The sequence below is a fragment of the Dendronephthya gigantea genome, unplaced genomic scaffold, assembly GCF_004324835.1.
Source record: "Dendronephthya gigantea isolate DGI-Jeju-01 unplaced genomic scaffold, DenGig_1.0 000002F, whole genome shotgun sequence".
In the NCBI taxonomy this organism is placed as follows: Eukaryota; Metazoa; Cnidaria; class Anthozoa; order Malacalcyonacea; family Nephtheidae; genus Dendronephthya; species Dendronephthya gigantea.
The window spans coordinates 1,244,198-1,266,012 of NW_021163012.1; the positions used below are offsets into that span (position 1 = coordinate 1,244,198).

General features: G+C 39.2%; 3 protein-coding genes across 3 annotated transcripts; 1 reads left to right on the forward strand and 2 right to left on the reverse strand.

The window, feature by feature from the left end:
• The first annotated feature begins 366 nt into the window (after positions 1-366).
• Positions 367-1,500, forward strand: LOC114532194 (kinetochore protein mis18-like). Its single transcript, XM_028553763.1, has 5 exons — positions 367-512; positions 649-715; positions 803-889; positions 994-1,093; positions 1,247-1,500. Exons 1-5 carry the CDS (start codon positions 371-373, stop codon positions 1,382-1,384), a joined length of 534 nt encoding a protein of 177 aa, XP_028409564.1. The 5' UTR covers positions 367-370; the 3' UTR covers positions 1,385-1,500.
• Positions 1,501-3,248: 1,748 nt separating this feature from the next.
• On the reverse strand, positions 3,249-15,165 carry LOC114532171 (brefeldin A-inhibited guanine nucleotide-exchange protein 3-like). The gene is made up of 26 exons (XM_028553749.1): positions 14,783-15,165; positions 14,651-14,702; positions 13,926-14,007; positions 13,707-13,838; positions 13,527-13,595; positions 13,310-13,432; positions 13,000-13,039; positions 12,834-12,930; positions 12,577-12,690; positions 12,055-12,361; positions 11,820-11,941; positions 11,331-11,670; positions 11,123-11,234; positions 10,766-11,009; positions 9,874-10,633; positions 9,270-9,630; positions 8,916-9,044; positions 8,457-8,670; positions 7,848-8,376; positions 7,516-7,692; positions 6,474-7,344; positions 6,278-6,386; positions 5,927-6,158; positions 5,565-5,704; positions 3,432-5,412; positions 3,249-3,337 (listed from the first exon to the last, which is right to left on the reverse strand). The coding sequence occupies exons 1-25, from the start codon at positions 14,898-14,900 to the stop codon at positions 4,461-4,463; spliced, it is 6,426 nt and encodes a 2,141-aa protein (XP_028409550.1). The 5' UTR covers positions 14,901-15,165; the 3' UTR covers positions 3,249-3,337; positions 3,432-4,460.
• A 126-nt stretch (positions 15,166-15,291) lies between these two features.
• LOC114532106 (WD and tetratricopeptide repeats protein 1-like) lies at positions 15,292-21,794 on the reverse strand. The gene is made up of 8 exons (XM_028553690.1): positions 19,929-21,794; positions 19,683-19,766; positions 18,979-19,025; positions 18,590-18,701; positions 18,315-18,502; positions 17,303-18,130; positions 16,867-17,099; positions 15,292-16,616 (listed from the first exon to the last, which is right to left on the reverse strand). Exons 1-8 carry the CDS (start codon positions 19,974-19,976, stop codon positions 16,024-16,026), a joined length of 2,133 nt encoding a protein of 710 aa, XP_028409491.1. The 5' UTR covers positions 19,977-21,794; the 3' UTR covers positions 15,292-16,023.
• Positions 21,795-21,815: the final 21 nt, after the last annotated feature.

Sequence of the window (21,815 nt, forward strand, 5' to 3'; positions counted from 1 at the left end):
GACTGTCGTTAGCTACAGTTTACATTGTCTAGTTCTACTAGAAATTATCTTTCTGCGCAGACCAAGTGTCTATGTTTTGTGGCGGAAAAGTAAACAGTGCCTTTTTTTTTAACGAGCAATCGTTCAGGACAATATCATGTCTTTGTATCCCTGATAATAGGCTTGTCGTGGATAGCAAGCACTGATAAGAAGTGCAAAATAAGTGGAGAGATTGAGAGGTTATGAACATCTGAATTATATATATATATATATTATATATATTTAGTATGCATCACAGACCGCAATATTAAACTGGACACAACTACCAGCTTTCAACACGCGCGTGTCTCGTGGTCTCGTGTGAACGTTTCTTCGAGACTTCGATACCAATATGGCTGCCTCTGAGGAGTTAGCCGCGGAAGAACAAAAACAAAAGTATTATGTTTTCTATTGCATGAGTTGTCTTAACATCCTAGGAGATAGTTTTGCAACAGCGAGGATGAACAAAAATTTAAAAAGCATATCACTTAATGGTTGGTATACAGAAAAATAGCTGTACCACAATAGGTTTGGTAGCAATCTGCCAAATATCTAGCAATTAGCATCGCTATTTTCAAGGTGAATGTACGGATGTACAAACAACCTATTAAATCATCTATGTTTTTCAAGCTGTCACTGAATCTGTGGGAATATCTCAGGAATGCGAGACATCCGGTGAAGGAGATGATAGAGGAAGGTGAAATGATTTCTAAGCTATTTGAATTCAAAGATAAAGTGCAGCCCTGGGAAAGTTTTTACATTTGATTTCTTTGAACTATTACAGTACCTTTCATATTCTGGAATGCAAGCACTGTCACCGTGCTATCGGCCGAATGTACGACACCACACCAAAGAAACTAGACTGCATTAGGTAAGTTATTGATGTTTATCAACATCATCGATCATCAAAATATGGTTTGGGACTTTGGGTAACTTAGATCAAACTATTTGCCATTCATTAATGAATATATTTAGAGATCTGTACACACTAGACTGGAACAAAGTTAAAAGTTACCAACTTGGACAGGGCACAAACACAAGCATTAAGCCGAATATACAAGATGCGGAATTAATAGTATGTATCAACTTGCCTTGAATGTTTCTGCCATTCAGCTAATATGTTCATATTTATCCTTTCTAGTTATTTAAACTCATGGCCACTGTTTTCTATGGCAAGGGTGATACATACAATTTGACTATCTTATCCTATTTCTGTTATGTTTTATAGACACATTCAATGTTGCTCAATTTGAATGAAAGAGTTAACAAGCTCGAGGGTTTAGTTGAAGAGGTCATAAGTGAAGATGAATTATCTGAAAATGAACATGATGCTAATCGTTATGATAAAAAAAGAAAAATTAGATGAATCATTTGCAGAAAAACATTTTGTGTTTATATGAAATATGATGTTTATATGATATTTAAATAATGATGTAACTACAGTTTAGCTTATAATATAAACCTATTGTTGTAAAAGTGTTAGATTTTACTTTCAAAAATAGTTTAGTAATATATCGTTAGTATGTTTGAAAAGGTTGTGAACAAATAATTTAAAATTTGCCTGAAAAAGATTAGGCAAAAGAGTCACAAAATAAGAACATCAGGATATTTTTCCTGTGCACTTTTCACCACTGATGCTGGTATTTTAATAACAAGTGATGTCTGTGTTGCCTTTATCCAACTACCACTTGCAATCTCTTTACTTGGTACTAGTTAAAGGAATTTTACAGATCATAGAATCTGCTTAACTTAGCACTGCGATATATTCAAATCAACTAACATTTGAATATATTACACACAAGCTTTTGATGGCCGGTACTTACAGTATAATCCAACTGCTTCAATTGATCCTAGAGATTGGTTGTCTGCATACAATTCACCACATCCTTTTAATATCATGAAAACAACATCATCTGAATTAACACAGCACAAAATATTGAGAACAAAACTGGGATAAGCAAATTCCAACAAAAACCTCTTGCACAATTAATACATACACAACTCATTTGTGGCCAATATTTCTTTGCCCACATCAATTTCCATCGCATTAATAGACAGGAATAAAGTATGGAAAAACCCAGCTTGAAAAGGAATTTGGAGACCTCTCTAATCAAAAGAGAAAATGTATTGTGTCAATGCATGCAGAAAATATGTGAAGTTTACATGTACAAAATCTTACTTGTTGCAATGCTTGCCATAGTTTCTAAAAAGCAAAGAAGGTTTAAAGGAATGAATCGATTAACCAAAAAACACAGAAAATGAGAAAAAAGTGGAAAATATTTGAGGTGTAGACCATACCATAGTTATGATCTCTAAATTGAGCTCCTCCGAGTACTTAGAGTAAACTGCCTTATCCTTTCGCATCATCACATTTTTCCATTCATGGGAGAGCAAATCATACTGTTCTCGTTCCTCTGCACACTAAATAGTAGACAATTTATAGCTACCAACTAATGAATTAACATCAGGTTTCATAATTTATATTTACCTGGATATCACTGTAAAAAAGATGATCCAAATGGTCTTTATTCAATATTAACACTAAGCAAGGACTTTCTGCCCTAAAGATAAACACAACATCACAATTGTGTATACAATTTTATACATTTGCAATCTCTTCTTGCAGTCTTGATCCTTAGAAACAGTTTAGTTTACCGAATGTGAAAGTTCCTTTTCAACTGGTTAAAGAATTGTTCTTCACCCATACAGAAGCTTGCTTTATTAGCAGACACTGTCGCAAGTTCTTTCTTATCTGATGTCAGCATTTTAGCAGTACCATGTATAAGGATGACTATTTCATGAGCATGATAACCTTGACACCATATGTAACTGCCAGCAGGAAACAGAAGGATAATTTCTATTGGTAAAGGTAATTGTCAGATATGGTACTCAGATATGCAAGTGAGTATATGACACAATTATTAAACAGTAATTAGGTGTAAAAACCTGGAAATGTCTGTTCAACAAGAAAATGTAGACAGTCAGAACTCCAATTGTGAAACATTGGTACCTACAATACAAATCAATAAAATATGTTTTATGTTGTGTTTTAACAAAGATTGAATACATGGTATATTGTAGATTCTAACCTCTTGAAGACTTTGATATGCAATTTCTTTTGACAAAGCATGTTCTTGAAAAATCTTTGCAGTATCCATGTATTTCCTGTTCAAAATGAAAGTTTAATAAGTGACAAACATCAAGTTTATATATAATCCACTGTACTAACCTTTTAATGAACCATTGAAATAAAGTGAGTTTGGGTTTCTCTGTAATCACATCCAGAATACTTTGTGACTTGATAAACAGTAACGCTGCTCTAAATAAAAACAAATTCATTGTTAGGTCTATAAGTATAAGACATAATTTGGTTGTTGTGTTCTATGAGAATGTGTTGGATAAATATAACTCACCCTTCTTGTGCTCTGACAGTGATAGGTGCAGGGATACCAAAAAATATTGAAAGTTCACCAAAAAAGTCACCCATCCTCATAAGTCGAATAGCAACCCCGCCATTGCTAACGGCTTCAACCTTCCCTGAGACAACGATGTATAATCCCGGTGAAACATTACGCTTTACAACGACGTGTTCTGTTGTTTCATAGTTTTTGAATTCAATTGCTTCGATTAGGCTTTGAATTTGACCGTCATTTACATCAACAGGTAATTTTTGGACAGCTCTTTTAAACAGTAGTATGCTGCTTTCTGCTAGCTTGCTTTCGTTACGTTTACTTTTCTTTTTAAACATTGTACATCGTGGAATGAAAATACATAAAAGTTTTCAAAATGAAGCCTAAGGAAAAAGCATTGTTCAAATTGTAACAGGAGAACTTGCGAGGGTTTACATGGAGAGCTGGCACAGAGAGTTGGAGTGGCGCGAGAGCTGGAAAGGTAAAAAGAAAGAAGACGTGGTAATGTTCCACAAATGATTGATACATTTGAGAGGGGGCTGAGATATTTGAGGATTACGAGTTAAATAACTAGGACTGGCAAGAATGAGAGATGACAAGGATGAAGAGTTGATATGAGGGCATAGCAAGGAACCATGTCTTACAAGTAAAGCTGGCAAAGATCTTCAAGAATTTGCCAACAAGGAGAGTTGACAGGGATGGAGAATTGATAAGGGGAAAAGAAGAGATCTGACCTGACCACGCCTACGAGAAGGGTGATATTCTGTCAAAAATCAGAACATGGACTACATAGAAACCTGTCCTACAGAAGGTACCAGAAACTTTATTAAAAACACGCGTTCATGTCGGCATCGATTGCACTCAAGTGATAGTCCTATTGGAGTGAAATTATATTCACATTATTCACCACAATCGAGAAACAATGGTTAACTATAGATTTATAGGACTTTGATAGTCGCATGACTAGTCACATTGCCATCTCAAGGAGAATGATATCCGGAATCCCTATCTGATCAATGATGATATTACTAGTTATATTATTCCATAAATAGACCCCACGCGTACTACAATCTCATAGATAAGTCTACAAACTTTGGGATCTCCTGACACTGGAATCATTGACGTCACAGCTGGGTAGATCGCGGGGAGAATGGGTTTGAACTGCAGGGTGGGGAGGCGAAGTAAGGCTTCTAACATATCAACCGTCATCATAGTCCATGTTCGTAATTGCAACAACTCATCGTATTTCTTCACGTGCAAATGTTGTTGATCACGTGAATAAAAAGCGTCGCTTCTTAAAATGTCCGGGCTATCTAGTTTTCGTCGGATGCTCGTGAAGGAATCGTCGCCGAAGTGGGAGCGAAGCTTAGACGGTGACGAATCTGGCGTTGATGTTAAATTCCTTTGCTGAACCTCGTTTTCGTAGCTGCTATAAAGTCTGTTGTACACACTGCTGAGTTGTGAGCAAGCCTCGTTGAGTCTGCGAACAATCCATTCAGCGTCTCTGTCTTCAGTCACATGATCATCAACCCCTTCAGCATGGGAACCTTCTCCGTCTGGGTTCGAACCCCGGTCGCCGAGAAGTATTCGTTTGACGGACGAGCCCGACATATGTTCCCCGTTGTAGCGACAAATCTCGAGCAATGTCTGAAGATAGAACTTGAAAGCCATCGTGGATTGTCGGAGGAGGTTCGCTGGCGCACAGAGCCGAACGATCATTTGAATCAAAGATCGTAAACCAAAGCGGTTGTTGAATTCATAAGCGACAGTGTGGGACTCCATCAAACAGTCAAAAATGATGGAAAGATTTGCGGGAGTGAGGTAAGTAAGTAAACCAGGCATCGAGCTGTCGTCTCCTGGGTTCACAACAGGATTTTGAGAGTTTCCGAAGGAACAATCACGTTTATCTAGGAGCACCAAACCCAGGGACTGCAGGAGAAGCTGATGAGCAAGAAGACCAACAACAAGCCCACGAAGAGGAATCCTGGGATAGAAAGACACAAATCTTTAAGAAATATATACAGGAAGGAGGATACTGGATTCTTTCAAACTTATTCAATTTAACAAAACAACTCCTCACATGCTGAATGTTGCCTGTGTTGAATAAAATATAGATGAATGTTGACTTTACAATACCTTGTAGTGTCCTCAGAACTTTCTTGATTATCAACCGACGAGATGACGAAGAAAAACGATCGGTGATCTTCGTCCTCCTTCGTTGGGAACTCGTCTTCTCGGTCAAATTCCTCTTCCAGTTGCGACTCCAGTAGAAAAACCTAAAAATTTAGAATAGAGCTGACTTAGAATGGATAGTCCAGTTATCTCATTTGCTAGAGTACAGAGGGAAGCTAAACTTGCATTTGGTTGAAGAAATTAATATTAAAACACTCTTTTATTATCATGAAAACTGCATAAAAATTTCAGCGTAAAGTCCGTGATATCACAGTACTAACACGATGGCTATTTCCCTAAACTATCTCTGACGTAATTCCACATACTTGTTCAGCCAACTGGCCATGTCTAATTGTCTGTTCCCACGATGCATCACGACGCGTCAGAACCCTCACACGACATCCATCATCGCCGCTGACACTGCTCGAGCCAACTTGGTAACAGGGTATCAGGTGTTTTACAGGAGCAAGTGTGGATCGCATTGCGCCACGAAGCCCCTCGCAAATAATCTTCCAAATTTCTTCCGTGAATAGCGATCCACCGGACATCAACAAATGTCTGGAAAAACAACAACAAATACCATCAAATATCTCATGCATACATCCAGTTATTATTAGGATATTGAGGTCAGTGCTGAGGGAAGGAACTTCGGTATAAACAAGGTATTATTATAATACCTGAAACATGAACAGCCAACTCTTGCAATCACCTCATCAGGCTGAGATACAGCTAACTTTAGTAAATCTAAAACTTGTTGCATCAAAGTCAACACGCACTCAGAGGCCCCTGAAAAGAATAGAGTCACGATTACAACTGACAGTACAAGACTTTTTGAGATTCTTCACGACCCTTACTAAAGATAAGGCATCTCACCTTGATCACTCAAAAACTGTCCCATTTCTCCAACAATCAACTCGGTTGTCAACCCGCATGCCTGTTTAAAGTTCCCTGCAGTTCTCTCCCAATATTCAGGCGTCTGAGTACCTTTCTCTAGCCAAGTGTGAAGCATTGGCAGCAGTAGATTCGTGAGAACGAGGATGGAGAATTGAGGGCCTGGAACGGAGGACACGGAGTGAAGGACGTCAAAGAGCGTATCGAGGGCATGAATCTGATGTTTGCGTGGGCACGTGATCACAGTCGTCGTCAATACGTCTAACATGAGGTACCATACACGAAAAATACCACTGTCATCCATAGCTGTGATACTGCGGGCGTAGTTCGGTGCGAGAACTGAAGCATTCTTTATGGTGTCCGCTATGGACATTATGGGACTTGATGGAGAGGTGAGGGGTGATGAGGAGTTATCGAGTTTTACCGCGTGTGATCCATGAAATATGACATTCGCTGGTTTCACATAAATCGATGCCAATTTCTTGGAAACTTTCGACAAAAGTTCTAAAGCAGGGACACACATGTCACCGTAGGGTCCTTCGCTGAAATTGCTCTCAGTCTCACTACCAGGAAGACTGCATTCATCACACGCATCATCGGGTGCCGTCTGCACGTGAAGACATTTCGACAAACACAGGATGCAGTTCACCGCTGCTTGAGAGAATACCAACGCCGTCTTGTTTTCTACGAACAATGTGGCAATATCTAAGATTTTAGGAACTGGTAACTCGTTCTCAGTGATGGCCGATCGTGATGGCACGTGAACAGCTCGTGCGGCGGAGCATATCGCCCTCCAGCCAGATTTGATGCTTCCAGTATTCGACTGCGCTAATTCACACAAGATTTGTAAAACCTGCAAAGAAAAGTTTCTTCTGTTAGTCGGTGAGAATGCAGGTGACAAAGGCCATTGCAGATCCTCCTACATTTTGCTTAGGCTTTCAGACATAGCATAGAAAGGTATTTGGCCCAATAGTAAGCAATGGAGTGATGGACTTGGTTGTGATAGAATGACTTTAAGACTTGCCTGATCTTGATCTCCATCACCAATCTTCCCAGACATGAGGATAATCTCGAAGGGTTTAAACAAGGTTTCGTGAAACCAGAAATGAGCTAGCTCGTTACGATTGTTCAGGAGCACAACCAAAGTATCTTTTATCAGATCCAAAGCAAAATTGAAAATTTTCTTGTTCTCACACATTATCTAACATAAAGAATGAAAATATATTCACACGGGATAATTACACAGCACAGTCAACAGAAATGAAACTAGACTGATCGTTTAGACCTGGGAATATCGCCAGTCTTTTCTAGTGGTTCAGTTTTAAGGAATATACGTAATAAATTTCTGCGACTTACTTTGACAAAATGCTTGGAAAATGTTGCCCATGATCTTGTAATATGAAGAAGAGGTCTTTTACCATCTCTGGTGCACCTCAATAAGATATCCACCATACGGCAGAAATGAAGATTTGACGACAGTGGACCGTTGCCCTGGGTTACCGCGTGATGATCATACGTCAGCATGCCCTTGGAGATATTTTCTAACTGGTCAGCGGATGCCTCGGCCAGTGATTCCAACATGGCTACCATTGCATCAGAACTGAGGGTGTTAGCTGCGTGTTCAAACAAACGATCAACAGAGGTGGACAGCGCGTATATAGCTCGGGAAGCATCGATCGGATTCAATACTCGGGTCGTATCCGGTGTACTGTCGTGATGTTGCCGGACAATGTCGGAGGCACTTCCATCCGACGAGAGATCAGCGGAAACCGACGATGATTCGGAGTCTGGCGAAGGAACTTCGACTACTTTCCTGGATGAATGAGATTCTGGGGTGTCCGAGAGGAACTGCATATTCTGTAAACCAGCGATATACGAACAACATCTAACATATTGATGAAGATTTTGTTAGAAGATAAGAGAACACTAAAATTTAAACCTCCGCTAAATATTTCGCTGGGTTACCTGAAGACATGCTTCCAGCATTTAGGAGCGTGGCTCCCTAGTTCCAAGCCAACAGCAAGGAGTGCATCCATTGTAAGCACGTGCGCCGCATGCAACTTCATCTTGTTCTTCACGTGTCCACCTTTCCATTTAGGTACAGTATGTGGAACCGTCTCACCACCACACGAGGCATTAGCTAGTTGTGATAGAACGGTTTCACAGCCTGTTTGGATTCCTGGTATGTAGAGAATAAAGAGATGTAATAGTGTAAAAATCAAATAAAACCACACTGGAATAGCTTCTTTTCACTTTAAGGAAGAGTGAAGGAAGAGTGAAAGAATGAACTAACCTAACTTTTACAGACTAGAAAACTCTATTGGATATTCTAGAAACTCTATTTGAGTCCATTTGTACCCGAAGGTTTATCTCACAACAGATTTGATGCTAGTATCGTTGGAAACATTTGAAAAGCAGACTCACCCAGCGTACAAAACAGCCGAGCAATTCTTCGTAATCCATCCAGACTGAGGCAGACCGTATCACGTTCTTTAGCGTGATGTTTTTTGCTTTCAGACGCCATCATTAAGGCCACACCAATACTTTCTTGAACTAAGAAAATGAATATCATTGAGCGAAGACGAAACAGAATGAAACACCATCGCAAATAACATATACACAATCATTCCCAAAATTTACGAAAATGGAAAATCAAAGTCGTGAATATCTTGCAGACGCCATCTCCCCAGTCCGTTTAATCAAAATGTTACCATTTCGAAATGTAGTTTTATGCGACAATTTATGCATTCAGACAGCGTTCATATAAAATTTCATTACCTGTGCCGACTAAGGGGGACTCAATGGGAACACGAAGGACATCGAGAAGAGAGTCCCAGGTGAGAAGCAGAATTCGTCGGACAAATTTCACGCCTTGCTTTTGTGTGGCGGTCATGGAGGACTGGTCTTGAACGTGGATGAATATCGCTTCGTCAATGGACGTATCCTCGCTGCTTCTCGGAGTCTTATTGATATCCGACAGCAAATCAACGAGAGCGCGATTTGAGCTGACATCATCCGCTTTGTAGCCAGCTTTCTCCAAGATATCATACGTTGTAACCAAGCGATAGAGTTCACCCAACCAAACTGAGGAAAGACCAACATCGACACCACAATTGTGAGTGTTCTTAATAAACTCCTCCTGTTTTGAGAAAAGAAATTAAACTGTTAAAAATTTCCCTCATTTGTTTAAGTAAAAATCACCGTGATGGGTGCCTTTGTAGCACAGTACGTAATGCATGAACTCTTTCTTTCTGTACGTTGATAATTTCATTCCCACAACATACTATTGTGTGGGTATAACCTCATCTGACAATCTGTCTGTCTGATAAACCTGTCACACCTGTTTGACATCCCGATATACCTGTGTGACACCCCGTCATACCTGTGTGACAAGTTCTTGTTCTTGTTTTTTGCCATAGTAACCAGCACGATGCAACTTCAGGTTCAGCTTGAGTGTGGAATACACGGCGGCGTAGACTCCGTCAGCGTTCAGGATTGGATAATGTAAGTATGACGTAGCACCTTTCCCCGAGGTATCATCGAGAAGATCCGACGAACCACGTAGTGTTCCGAAGTTTGGAACATTCTTACGTTTCAGTGCCATACACGTGACCGCCTCGCAAACATCTGATGCAAATTGCTGGAGTGCTTCATCGACTGCGGCTGGATCGTGCAGGCTCAAAACTGACGGTAAAATACCCAGAAGACAACGCGCGAAATTCCGTGCTCCTTCCTTTTCGTTTTCCTCGACCGATTTTCGTTTTTCGAAAACCTTGCCTGGGCCCGACACGACTTTTTCAGGAGAAACCTGGGCTTTAGGATCACGCAACCGACTAATGAGGATACCGTTTATCTTTACTACACCAAGTTTCTTATTTGTTAAGTCGTTCAAGTGAGAGTTCATAAGAATCCCTTTCGGTTTAACAGGCTTTTCATTGCTTTCCACATTTTCAGAACTTTCCGAGTCTTGTTTGGGTTTTCTCAGAATCGATCGGGATGCATTAGAACGTTTTTCGAGAAATTCATCATTGTGCTCGTCCGTAGGAGAGTTTCCAACATCTGAGTTTGAACGTTGTAATCGTTGCTTGTCATTTCTTAAAATTTTCGGTTGCATGTGATCGCCATTAATTCGTCGTCTATCACTAAAGCGAGATTCCAAAAACAGAATAAAGAGTCTATAAGCTTTTTCTGGTATTGTTAATAATGTTTTGAAGCGCTATCTTGATGTGTACATGGAGCTATTGCATGCACTCATCGGAATTGTGTGAACTTACTTGATCACAGGTTTTGACTTTGATTTCCCGTCGAGAGATGCCGATCTTCTTACGACGCCGGAACGAGCAGATGACGAGGCGATCCGTCGAGGCAAAACTCCTCGGCGAGGAATGCCATGACGTTGCGTGTTACCATAACGACCAAGTCTTTGATCTTCCCGATTCTCGATTGTGAATTCCTCCTCCAGGTCTGTAGCAAAATGCACACTTTTTGGATGGTTCAAAATGCTGCCTTCATCTGTGGCTAAAAGAAAAAGCGATGTTTCCACTAAGAATCTTTCCTAATTCCTTCTAGTTATCTACTGGCCATGTTTTAGTAAGGAATCTATTAGCAAACTAAGAGATGACAAAACTCACTGTCCTGCTCTCTTCCATCAGGTTTAGTCCTGCTGATATCCCACAATCTGTCCGTATTTGCAAACTTCTGAGTAACCGTCTCTAAGTCCATTTGATCCAAACTTAGTTGCATCTAAAGACAAGACAATATTACAGTAAAAATTTGTGTCTTTGAGATCAGATGGTAATTCCAAGATCTGTCGACAGATTGAATGCCGACAACTATCACCTGTTTCTGTGACCCTTCGTCCATTTCCCAGCGAATGTGTTTAGGTTTCCCATGATGCACTTCGATATTCTCATCTTCATCAAAAGCCTCGTTAGCCAAGGTGAATTTTGGGATAGTTTGAGGCGAATCCTCCGTTGTTTTGCTGCGGTTTTTCTTCTCCACGTCTTCCCATCCATCCACATCCTCGACGTTCTTCAACAGCTCGACTTGCTCCTGAGAAACTCCTTCTCCTTGACTGAGTTCTTCCAAAGAACCAAGCAACGATACCACACATGCCACACTGCCACCAACAACACCCAGGTCTGGACAATGCGAACACTCCACAATGCCATCCAGTAAACTAAAATGAAAAATACTCAATATGAAATGAAGTGGAAGATCTTGCCAGGAAAGGTTCAGTTAAGCACAATCTTGAGCCAGAAAACAAGGCTCCATCAATAGGGCTGTCGTGCAATCGAAATCGATAAAAATACACTTGCATGAACTTACACTTTAAGAAGATCGACTTCGGTTTTATTTTGCTCGGTTGGCGAGTCCGGAGTTGGTGGAGTACTGGGATCTAATACGACTGGACCGGCTATATCAACCACGTGACTTGGACTGGCAAAAATCTACGAATTATAACGATGAAGAATGTTCATCCAAAGTGTTCAATGTTAGAGCTGACATGACTAAGGAGACATAAAAGAAAACTCAGATCTTAAGGATATGGATGGAAACCTACATCATTGATCGCTTTCAAAGCTTCACCTCTCTGTTGTGGAGGGGGATAAAGTATGATTCGATGAAACAGGGACTCCAGGACAGGCCTCATGGCCCCTAACGGGCCAACCAACCGAATCAACTCTTTGGAAATATTGTAAATAATTCGAGCGACTGATTGAAGTGGTTTCGACTTGAGTGGGGAACCAGTGCCTCGACCACCACGACCCCCATCTTCTGGGTAGGCACCACCGTGGCTTTTGTTTTTCCCACCTACTTCGCTAACTGGACTGCCAAGAAGATGGATCAACGTTGGACACAAATATTGCCTGGAATAAATAAAATGCATATATTTGACACCATAGAATGGTGAATCCATCAGCTATTTGGTGTTTGGCATTTGCAATGGAATTGCATATTGCAAGAAGTCGAAGCCCAGACGACCCAACGCCATCCTGCGCTTGCATGAGGATCTATACCGGCTGATCCGGAAAGTACTTGAAATGCTGTGGATGTTAGAGCCATAAAAGCAGGTAATTCCTACCATAAAACATCAATGAAATCTTTCTGCTGACGGATGGAAACAGACAAACTGGATACTAAGACGTAGACAGCTTCAAGATACAATGACAACACATCACTTAGTTGGGTGCAACCACTGAAAGTGAAAGAATAAACACAATAAAAATATTGAAATATGAAAATAATGAAACACAATGAAAGTGACACAATGAAAACACTGACAGACTTCCGGACCTTGCACTAGATGATAAAAAAGAGTCTCTGGGTTAGGAATATTACCTTTGGCTTGGTGATAACCGGGAACAAAAGTGTTTCATCAGCATGAGGACATCTTGCGTCAAAATTTTGCTTGACTCATTCAAGATCAGATCTAAACCTGGATATCAAAAGATTATGGCCCAATGTACAATATGAAAGATCAGGAATTTTACTGTATCTTACTTACCTCGTATAGAATGTGGCAAATCTTTGGAATGGTGAGACAACTAGATGAAAGGTTGGACATACTTCAATCATTTCAGCACTTCATACAATACTTCAGTCATTTCAGCACTTCATGCAATACTTCAGTCATTTCAGCACTTCATACAATACTTCAGTCATTTCAGCACTTCATACAATACTTCAGTCATTTCAGCACTTCATACAATACTTCAGTCATTTCAGCAAGCATGATTACACATCGAGCTACAAACGGCTATACCAAACACAATCTAAATCCTCATACAAAAATACTAAGCTAAACATCAACCTACCATTTCTTTCTTTAAACTCTCCTCTAAATCATTACAAACAGAACTCATCATTTGTGTCAGGGTTGCACGACACGCTGTCTTGGTCCAAGACTGGCTGGAACGAGTGTATGTTTCAATACAAACCTACAGGATATAATACAATGAATCCAATGAAGAATATAATACAATGAATACAAACATCGAATCAAAGGATATCTCAAGACATGTTGATACTTACTTCAGCAATCTTGATAAGATATTCACCATGAACCTCGCAGGAAGCTGAGCATGTTATCATCAGTAACATCTGAAAAGTTGACCCGCATTAGGATATGTTCAATGTATAGGGTGTACTATAAAATCGCCTACACCAATGACAAATACAACAGTCAAAGATTGTCTATCCATCTTCACAAACCTTCATAATTTCCACTTGTATCTCATCCGACATCGAAGGAGTGGAAACAACAGCATTGACAAACTGTACTGGAAGTTGACGGTGGACGTCGCCTTCGACGATTGATTGGAATCGTTCATCAGATATCAGTTTCTATGAAAACACGATATTCAGGTTAGGAGTGATGATGTATGTAAGTCGGTCCATTTTTTCAAAGACTATCGTACTCCATCAACTTACATGAAATCCTCCCAACGCATGACTCGATAGTTTCGAGACACGGGATTCCAAAGCCAGCTTCAACGGTAACAGACATTTCTCTCTGCAAAAAGAGAAAGACAGCTATAAATGTTGAAAGAAATTAAGACGGTGTTAAGCTAGTATGTATATGAAGAGTGCTATTCATCACAAGTGTTAAGTAATTTTTCAATGATTTTTCCACATTAAATGATAAAATTAACAACTTGCGATGTAAAAATTTGCAGTAACTTGCATCTCGTTTTAATAATCGAGATGATAGAATTTGCAATGACTTGCATATAGTTTTACTTTGGCTTTGAAAAGAGTTTCCAACCGGTTTGATTTCAATCAATTGCTAAGTTTTTATGCTCTCTGCCCTCAGGTTTTGAATATTTTTCATGCGATGTAAAGTCACACTCCTGACAGTTTGGCTGAGTTGCAACCAGTTGAAACTAATTTGCATATGCTGGACACAAAGACAATATATTTGATCCAGACTATTTCGCGAAGACCAAGGCCTTCAAAAGATTAAAAAACTGAAAAAAAAACTCTTTCAGTGACACGTCAAAAATATATATAACTGTCTATAGTACTATAGGAATTGCTTGGCCCAACTGTTTTAGCAAGACTGTATTCAATACAAAATATAAATTAAAATTCGTATTGAATCAGTGATCCATTTAATGACATGCACGGCACACTTGATTAAACAAGTTAATTGCTACCTTAGCTCGTACGGTTCAACTCCTCTAGAACTTCGTTCACGAGATAAAGCCTCTATAAGTAGAAGACAAAATTAGCAAAACATTGAGATAAATAGTTTTGTAAATCTTGAAGTTAAATCTCTAAATTCTTACCTAGGCCTTCATCGCAAGCATCAGTTATTGCCTTCAATTTCCCGGCCGTAGCATCCATTGATAAATTCTCTAAAATTGCTTCCATTTTTGATTGAATAAACCAGCATAAATATAACATAAATTTCACGGCATATTTAGACTAACAACCAGGCGAAGTTAGATGTATATGACAGATTTAAGTCCAGTAATTTTGTTCATAGTTTTCTCAACGACGGACACAATATTGTAGTAGTAATGTTACCAGATCTACCTGCCGTAGAACAAAAGTCGTCACAAAAGATGAAAAGCCATGTGGTGGAAATGACAGGTACTTGAAAATGAAATAGCGCGCGCAAAGAAAAATGAGGTGACGACTACATGTTTTAGGATATGCATATCCTGGATTAACTAGATAATTTTAAAAGTTTTCTTCAGTCAGACCCTGGTGAAATTGCCATCAGTACTGACACAATGCTATTGAAGAAGAAATAAATATATTCAGAGAATTGACCCGTTTCATAGAGTACATACACCTGATTTTGTCATTCTGTCACAACTGACAGAATGAACTTTCATTCATTTTTACGTTAATAATGGAGAACTAGTGAAATACCCGAAACTTCTTCATCATAATATATCGAATACATTATATATTTTGCATTTCAAATTTCCAATATATTTTACTATACAATAAATTATAATTCTAGGTTAGCTATATATCCAGTAGGTGGCTGGAACATAGCAATTACAAGTTTTAGCATACTTATTCTCGCTGTGAAATTTTAATCCACAAATCTCGAAGCCCGATTAACGCGCTGTGATTTGCTAGTTGAGCGCTAATCCTGTGATAGTTCTAACCCACAGTTTTAGATTAGGAATGCCCCCAAAAAAACCCATCGAGGGGATGGACTATACTGACCCAGATAAAAAATCTGGAATGACATATTGCATTAATGGCCTTTAATATAAGATAAGGCAGGATTTTGGAACTGAACAAATGGCCCGGAGTCGCTTCGTCAGTGCCTAAAGAGGTCTGTTCACACGATCCAATTTTGTTGGATCTAATTCACTTCTGACGTATGAAATATAGTCGGTTATTGATGAAGCCGTAGTGCATTGGCTTCAGTGGATTTGCTGCTCATATACATTACATGACAACAGACTATAAAACATCCACCAGAAGTAACAACAAAATTGGATCGTGTGAACAGACCTTAACTAACATCACTCTTGATTGGCCTCTGTTGGTTCCAACCACCGGTCTAACTAGCATGACAATTCGGGGAGGTTACACTCCCATATTCCCCATCGCTATCATCACCATCCGTTCGCTCTCTTGTCACCGTGTATCCCAAATTCATCATCATCACTTCGAAAGGATCAGTCTTCATTCGTCTTTGATTATCTTTGGCGACCTGTGCGAATTCGTTATCTGGTACACGTCGCTCATCACCAGACTCATCTGAATGCTCGGCCTGAGGGCTCCACAAACGAACAACCGGGTCGATACCACTGGTTGCTAGAATACAGCCGCTAGGATGCGGTTGCAAGCAGTTAACTATTGATTCATCCCCTTTCAAAATCCTCAATAAGTTCGCAGTTGATTTCTCCCAAACAAAAAACGAGCCATCATCGCTACCAGCGACAATATACTCTCCATTTGCACCAAAAAAATTCGCCTCTTTTATATCAGTTGTGGTGTTGCAATGGCCACAAAATCTCGATTTGTAATCGTTGGATGTAGTTCTCAACTCCCGTTCAGAATCATTGATCCTCTTTAGCGATCCCAGTAGCGTGCCGGAGTAAGTCTCATGTCTTCTTGATCTGTCACGGTTCGAAGATTTTCCATTACCATCTAAAAAGAGACGAGTTGAAATTATTTTCGAATCGAACCGCCTTGAGTTTGTAGTTATGTTGGTAGAACCAAAGGTGAAGGTGTGGAGGGGTACAGCTAGGGGATCTAGGGATCAGTATAGCCTCCTCCCTAATATCCCATGGGGGATGTGATAAGAGATGTACGTACTCTACTTTAGGATTTACCACTCGGTGGAAAGTTGTTCTAGCAAAGTAATTATCGAGGGACTCAATTCTTCTTTAGTAATTACCTTCAGTTTGCGAAAACAATGCTGCTTTAATATCTCTTTCGAGACATTTTACTAGTTTCGAATTGCATTCGTCTGGAAAACGAGATATGAATCGTTTCAGGCATGCTTCGGCCTCCGGAAACCATTCGAGTTCAAACAAGCAGCGAGCCTGTCTGTAGGCCGCTTTTGAGCTGGCCAAATCCAGAGTTAGAGCGTGCTCGCAGTCACGAAGAGCTGAATACACATCACCATACCTGGGAATAAGAGAAACAGGCTTAGAGATGGATATCATCAAATTGACAGTTCCTATTATTTTTAACCCACTATAAAACTGGGAATGCACCCAAATATATTTATATCACACGTAATTATTGAACTCTGGTTTTACTCAAAGTACTTTTAAAATGCTTAAGTCGTCTTCTAGAGTGTCTAGAGTGTTCTAATTCAAAAGGCTTACCATCCTCGCTTCAGGAATGCCGCAGCTCTGTTAGCGTAGAGAACAGCAGAATCTGGCGACAGAATGAGAGCTTGGTTGTACAGATTTATCGCTCCCCAATAATTCTTATTTTCATATTCTGTATTTGCTCTGAACTTCAACTCCAATGCTTTTCCAGAGAGTTCTGTGGATTTTCCTGCAAGACCTCCAGTCTTTTCTGACGTTTTATTAGTCTGATCATTTGTCTTTGTAAAACCATTAGTGCCACTCAGTTTAGTCTTACTTAAGGTGGCATTACCACCCACCATTTCCTCTTCGGCACCAACACTTGATTTATGGTGAACGAAACCGTTCTTAGATATGCTACAAGAATTGTCGCTACTGAAAGAGTCTGGTGTGTAGGTGAGAGGCGGACGCTGTCTTCGGATATCAAACAAGTATAATTGCTCCCCGCCTAAGTTGACCAGAAGCTCCTGGCCATTTGGGCTGAATGTGAGATAAGTTGAAACAACAGACCTTCGTTTTCCACGGCGTGTTGTACAAGGGAGATGGCCTGGGGTGAAATACCTGGCACAGCCGTTTGGTAAGGTGGCTATGCTGCTTGGGCAAGTTTCAATGCAACAATGGCTCACCCCTGAGTCGGAGGTTAAGCAATGTTTTCTGAGCATGCGTCTATCGTACATTCGAACGTACGGATCACTGCAGCCTACGGCTAGCAGCTCAGATTGACAAGGATTTACTTCGATACATTTTATCTCACAAGAGCCAACGTGAAGAGTGAGGTCAATGAGGATATTTTTGCAGTTCTCATTTGCATGGCAAATGTGAGATTCACGTAAGTCAAATTGCCTGAAAGATAGGAAGAAAATGAAGTATTTACACAACTCTATTCACAATTCTTTTGAGAAGATTTTGAAGTGAATTCAAGGACAAAATAACTGTCATGCAATATACAATGTGTTACCTACAGGGTATAAAATGAAAATAATGGAAAATTTCTGTCAGAATAGGAATGACTGAATGCATAACCAACCTTATTGTGCCATCTTCCGAAGCACTCCAAATCAAATGCGGAGCATCAGGACTTGACGCAAGACGCTTGACTCGCATTGTATGACATTTAAATGTTTGGATTGTATCATGCTGTGGTACAGAATGAACACAGACATGGAAATCACCAGCACCTGTGACCAGAACCTCATCACCAGTATTGGGCATGAACTGTGCATTAGGACAACAACAGGTTAAAAATTGAGTAAAATGTTTGAGAGTTACAATTAAATACTATTGAGTAACTCATATACCTACCTTTACAGAGAAAATGTTTGCACTATGTCCTGTGCTTATTTTATGCCTTATTTTGCGCTTGAACGGATCCCATAATATTACATGAAGATCATCAGAGCCCGAAGCTAGGACACTGTAAATAAAAATATAAGTATTAACTAACTTATATTCCTTCTATTCACAAATACATTTCAATCACAAGGCCCATTTACCAAAGGCGATTTTTGCTGCGATTTTCTTCTTTCAATAGATGTGAACGAATTATTAGTTACGAATGCTCTGATGTGCACAAGTTCCTATTTGAACATCCGTTAACTAATCCACTCGTTCACATCTATCAAGAGCAGAAAATCACACATAGAATCACAGTAAAAATCACAAGTGTAAACAACAGGCTCTATCTAAGTTACCTGCCACTAGTGTTCCATTGCAAGCAGTTAACACATCCTTCATGGCCCTAAAAACGCATCACAATGAATAGAGAAGAAATGAATGAAAGAAATAAATGAACAAGTGAAAGATCTTGATGTCATCATGTTGCCTCGACCACACTGACCTCCGAGTCATTATATCTTAGATAAAAGAGCACCTGGAAAGTTTCCTGAATTGTTTCAACACCATTAAATAATATATTACCTTGAGGGCATTGGACCCTCCCAGTTTAAATTGTTTCTCACTTTTCACCATGAGCTCTCATATAGCATGGAAGTGAGGCTCATTGGTGACAACCATAAGCCTCACTTTCATGCTAATCTTATTCCCCACATGTATAGAATATAACTTAATTGTGGAAACATTGAATGGATGCTTTTCTCATGCAAACTTTGAACTTTGAGGTTGTTCTGTCCATATAACTTCTAAAAATACCTGGGAGGTTTTGTTTAGGGTAGTGAATAGTAGAAACAGTCTTTGTAACTATCTTTAATGGCATATGCTTGCTCTATGGTCATATTTTGCATTCATCAATGTAATGTTGCAAGTGCTCAGCATTTCTCTATAGATTCCATTCTCTGTCCAAAGGTACTCTGAACAAGTCACCCTCGACGGTATTGACATTATTAATTGACTTTTTATTAGAAGAAGCAATCATATAATATATATTTATTGACAATACCCGAAGTTCTGTCTCCAAACCAAGTCGCTGTACGAGTTGCCCATAAACCTGTAATTTTCTCTGGATTGTTCTGTTAATCCTTTCCTGTTTGTAAAAGGTAAAAAGACATAAGGCACTTGCCGATAGAAAACATGCGAATAAGACATAATTCCCAAAGATTTGAAGCCTAAAACATATCATAAATTGTAAACTTATTGAACATACGCAATATATCTATTTGAAAGCAGCTAGCAATTCTATACGTACACTTTGTTCCCTTCCTTTTAAAAGGTTTGGCACATTCTTCGATAACATAGCAAAGACAAACACAGATGAAGAATATCGGAAGTCAATGTGTCATAAATACTGGGCCATCAGTGTTGTCGGTATAGAGAATAAAGGTCAGTTAAGTCTTCACATTTCTCGTAAATACGGCGCTGTAAACTCGATTAAATGGATCTGTTTCGACCTCCAAGGCACCGAATTAATGTCCAGTAGTATACAAGCCGCAAGACCGCTCAGAAATGAAATAAGAAAGTAAATATAACGTATTGTTTGAACCAAAATTGTGAAAACACAACAATGTTGACATATTTTAGAGTGAAGGTTACGTCATGTGTTGAGGGCTTGGTAACCGCGCGGTTCTTCTCTTTTTCCTTTCACTTCCTTCCCTTTCATAAATTTCATTCTTTTTTTCTTTCTTTTATTCAATCCCATTGCAATCGGTATCAAATTTTAACAATGCGCTATTTTCGTACACGGACTATACATATCGAAGTTAAACGGGTATAATTCAATTATAATTAAGAGCTGAAGTTGACAACGTCAGTAGAAATAAAGCAATATGGAAAAGGTCTTGTCTGTCGGCCTTCGGTGTATTTTGGGACTGATTCATATCGAGATGTCGGAAACGAGGGAATTTGAAATTATATTTGATTAAGTTATTCAATTAAGACTTCCCGAACGGAGCCATAATAAATCACCTTCAAAAATTTGGAAACTGCAAAAACTCACACAATTCCAAAAGAAACTAGTATTGAATGTTATCAAGACAAAAGTGTTTTCTCTCAAAGTCGGTGTCAAAACGAGGTAAAAACAGCAGTTACTAACGATGTCGAAACAGCAGTTACAAATTTGTTTATCACATAAGACACCCAGCTTTTCCGTCATAACAGTGTAAAGAACAAAGGTGTTTTAGAGTTAAATGAAAAAGAGACGTGAATGGATTGCCTGGGAACGGAAACAGTCCTGATAAAGCAGAGATGGCTGAGATTTTCAGACGAGATACCAGTTGCTTTTTGTATGATTTGGAGACAAAGTGGTGGCGTATCACTGCTGCTTTGGTAGTGCGATCTTACGAAAAACACTTAAGTCTGCATAGAAAAACCAATTACAGAAGTCTTTAGTAATCCGAGATGTTTTCTGACTAAATCGAAGCAACCAAAATATTGATTTTTAGGTATTGAGGAATTGATAGGATTGGCAAAAGCTGGGATATCACAAAAACACTTATCTCATGCAGTTTCTTTACTTTATTATTTGCGAAGCGTCACCTACTCATATATCAGTGTCACCTAACCATGACCCAAAACTGGCTCTAGCATAAAGTTAAATTTGGAAAGATGTAAGCTTGGTTAACGAAAAGAATGCTCTAGAATGTATTTACGCAGGGAGTAATTAACCTAATAGGTTTAGCCAACCGCAATCATGGACGACAGAGCCAAAATGTATAGAAACACAACAGTGAAACAGTATTAAGCACTCAGCGTGCCTTCCATTCTATTTTTTCTTCTAAGAAAAATTGAAATCCGCATTCCATTATAATCACACCTCCCTAAATATAACCAAGTTTTTTGAACTGTGGGATTCAAATGGTTAAAGGAAAGCCACGCAGCATTTTGGTATTTTATCTTTTTCTTAAATAAACTTTCCATGAAATTGGAAGAAACTAATCTACAGTCAATAAAGATAGAAAACTTGCATGTGTCATATGAAGGAAATCAATTGTCGTGAATATAGGAATATTTTTTTAAAAATAATTTCTTGCTAGAGGGTAAATAGAGCAAATTAAAAACATATATATCTTTTGACCAATTTTTCAAGCTTCACAGCAGTAAACCATACAATTATCAGACCTAGTGTAATTAGAATGAA

What these genes read in the sequence shown, in the direction of transcription:
- LOC114532106 (XM_028553690.1), bottom strand. Translation starts at nt 19,976, where the DNA reads ATGTTATCGAAGAATGTGCCAAACCTTTTAAAAGGAAGGGAACAAAGT. An exon ending in TCGGAAGATGGCACAATAAG is followed by an intron (nt 18,131 to 18,314) that starts GTTGGTTATGCA and finishes CCTATCTTTCAG; the next exon opens with GCAATTTGACTTACGTGAAT. An exon ending in GCATTCCTGAAGCGAGGATG is followed by an intron (nt 17,100 to 17,302) that starts GTAAGCCTTTTG and finishes TCTTATTCCCAG; the next exon opens with GTATGGTGATGTGTATTCAG.
- LOC114532194 (XM_028553763.1), top strand. Translation starts at nt 371, where the DNA reads ATGGCTGCCTCTGAGGAGTTAGCCGCGGAAGAACAAAAACAAAAGTAT. An exon ending in AAAAAGCATATCACTTAATG is followed by an intron (nt 513 to 648) that starts GTTGGTATACAG and finishes ATGTTTTTCAAG; the next exon opens with CTGTCACTGAATCTGTGGGA. An exon ending in GAAGGAGATGATAGAGGAAG is followed by an intron (nt 716 to 802) that starts GTGAAATGATTT and finishes GAACTATTACAG; the next exon opens with TACCTTTCATATTCTGGAAT.
- LOC114532171 (XM_028553749.1), bottom strand. Translation starts at nt 14,900, where the DNA reads ATGTTATATTTATGCTGGTTTATTCAATCAAAAATGGAAGCAATTTTA. An exon ending in AAGTCAAAACCTGTGATCAA is followed by an intron (nt 10,634 to 10,765) that starts GTAAGTTCACAC and finishes ATCTCGCTTTAG; the next exon opens with TGATAGACGACGAATTAATG. An exon ending in GTGATGGAGATCAAGATCAG is followed by an intron (nt 7,345 to 7,515) that starts GCAAGTCTTAAA and finishes TTTTCTTTGCAG; the next exon opens with GTTTTACAAATCTTGTGTGA.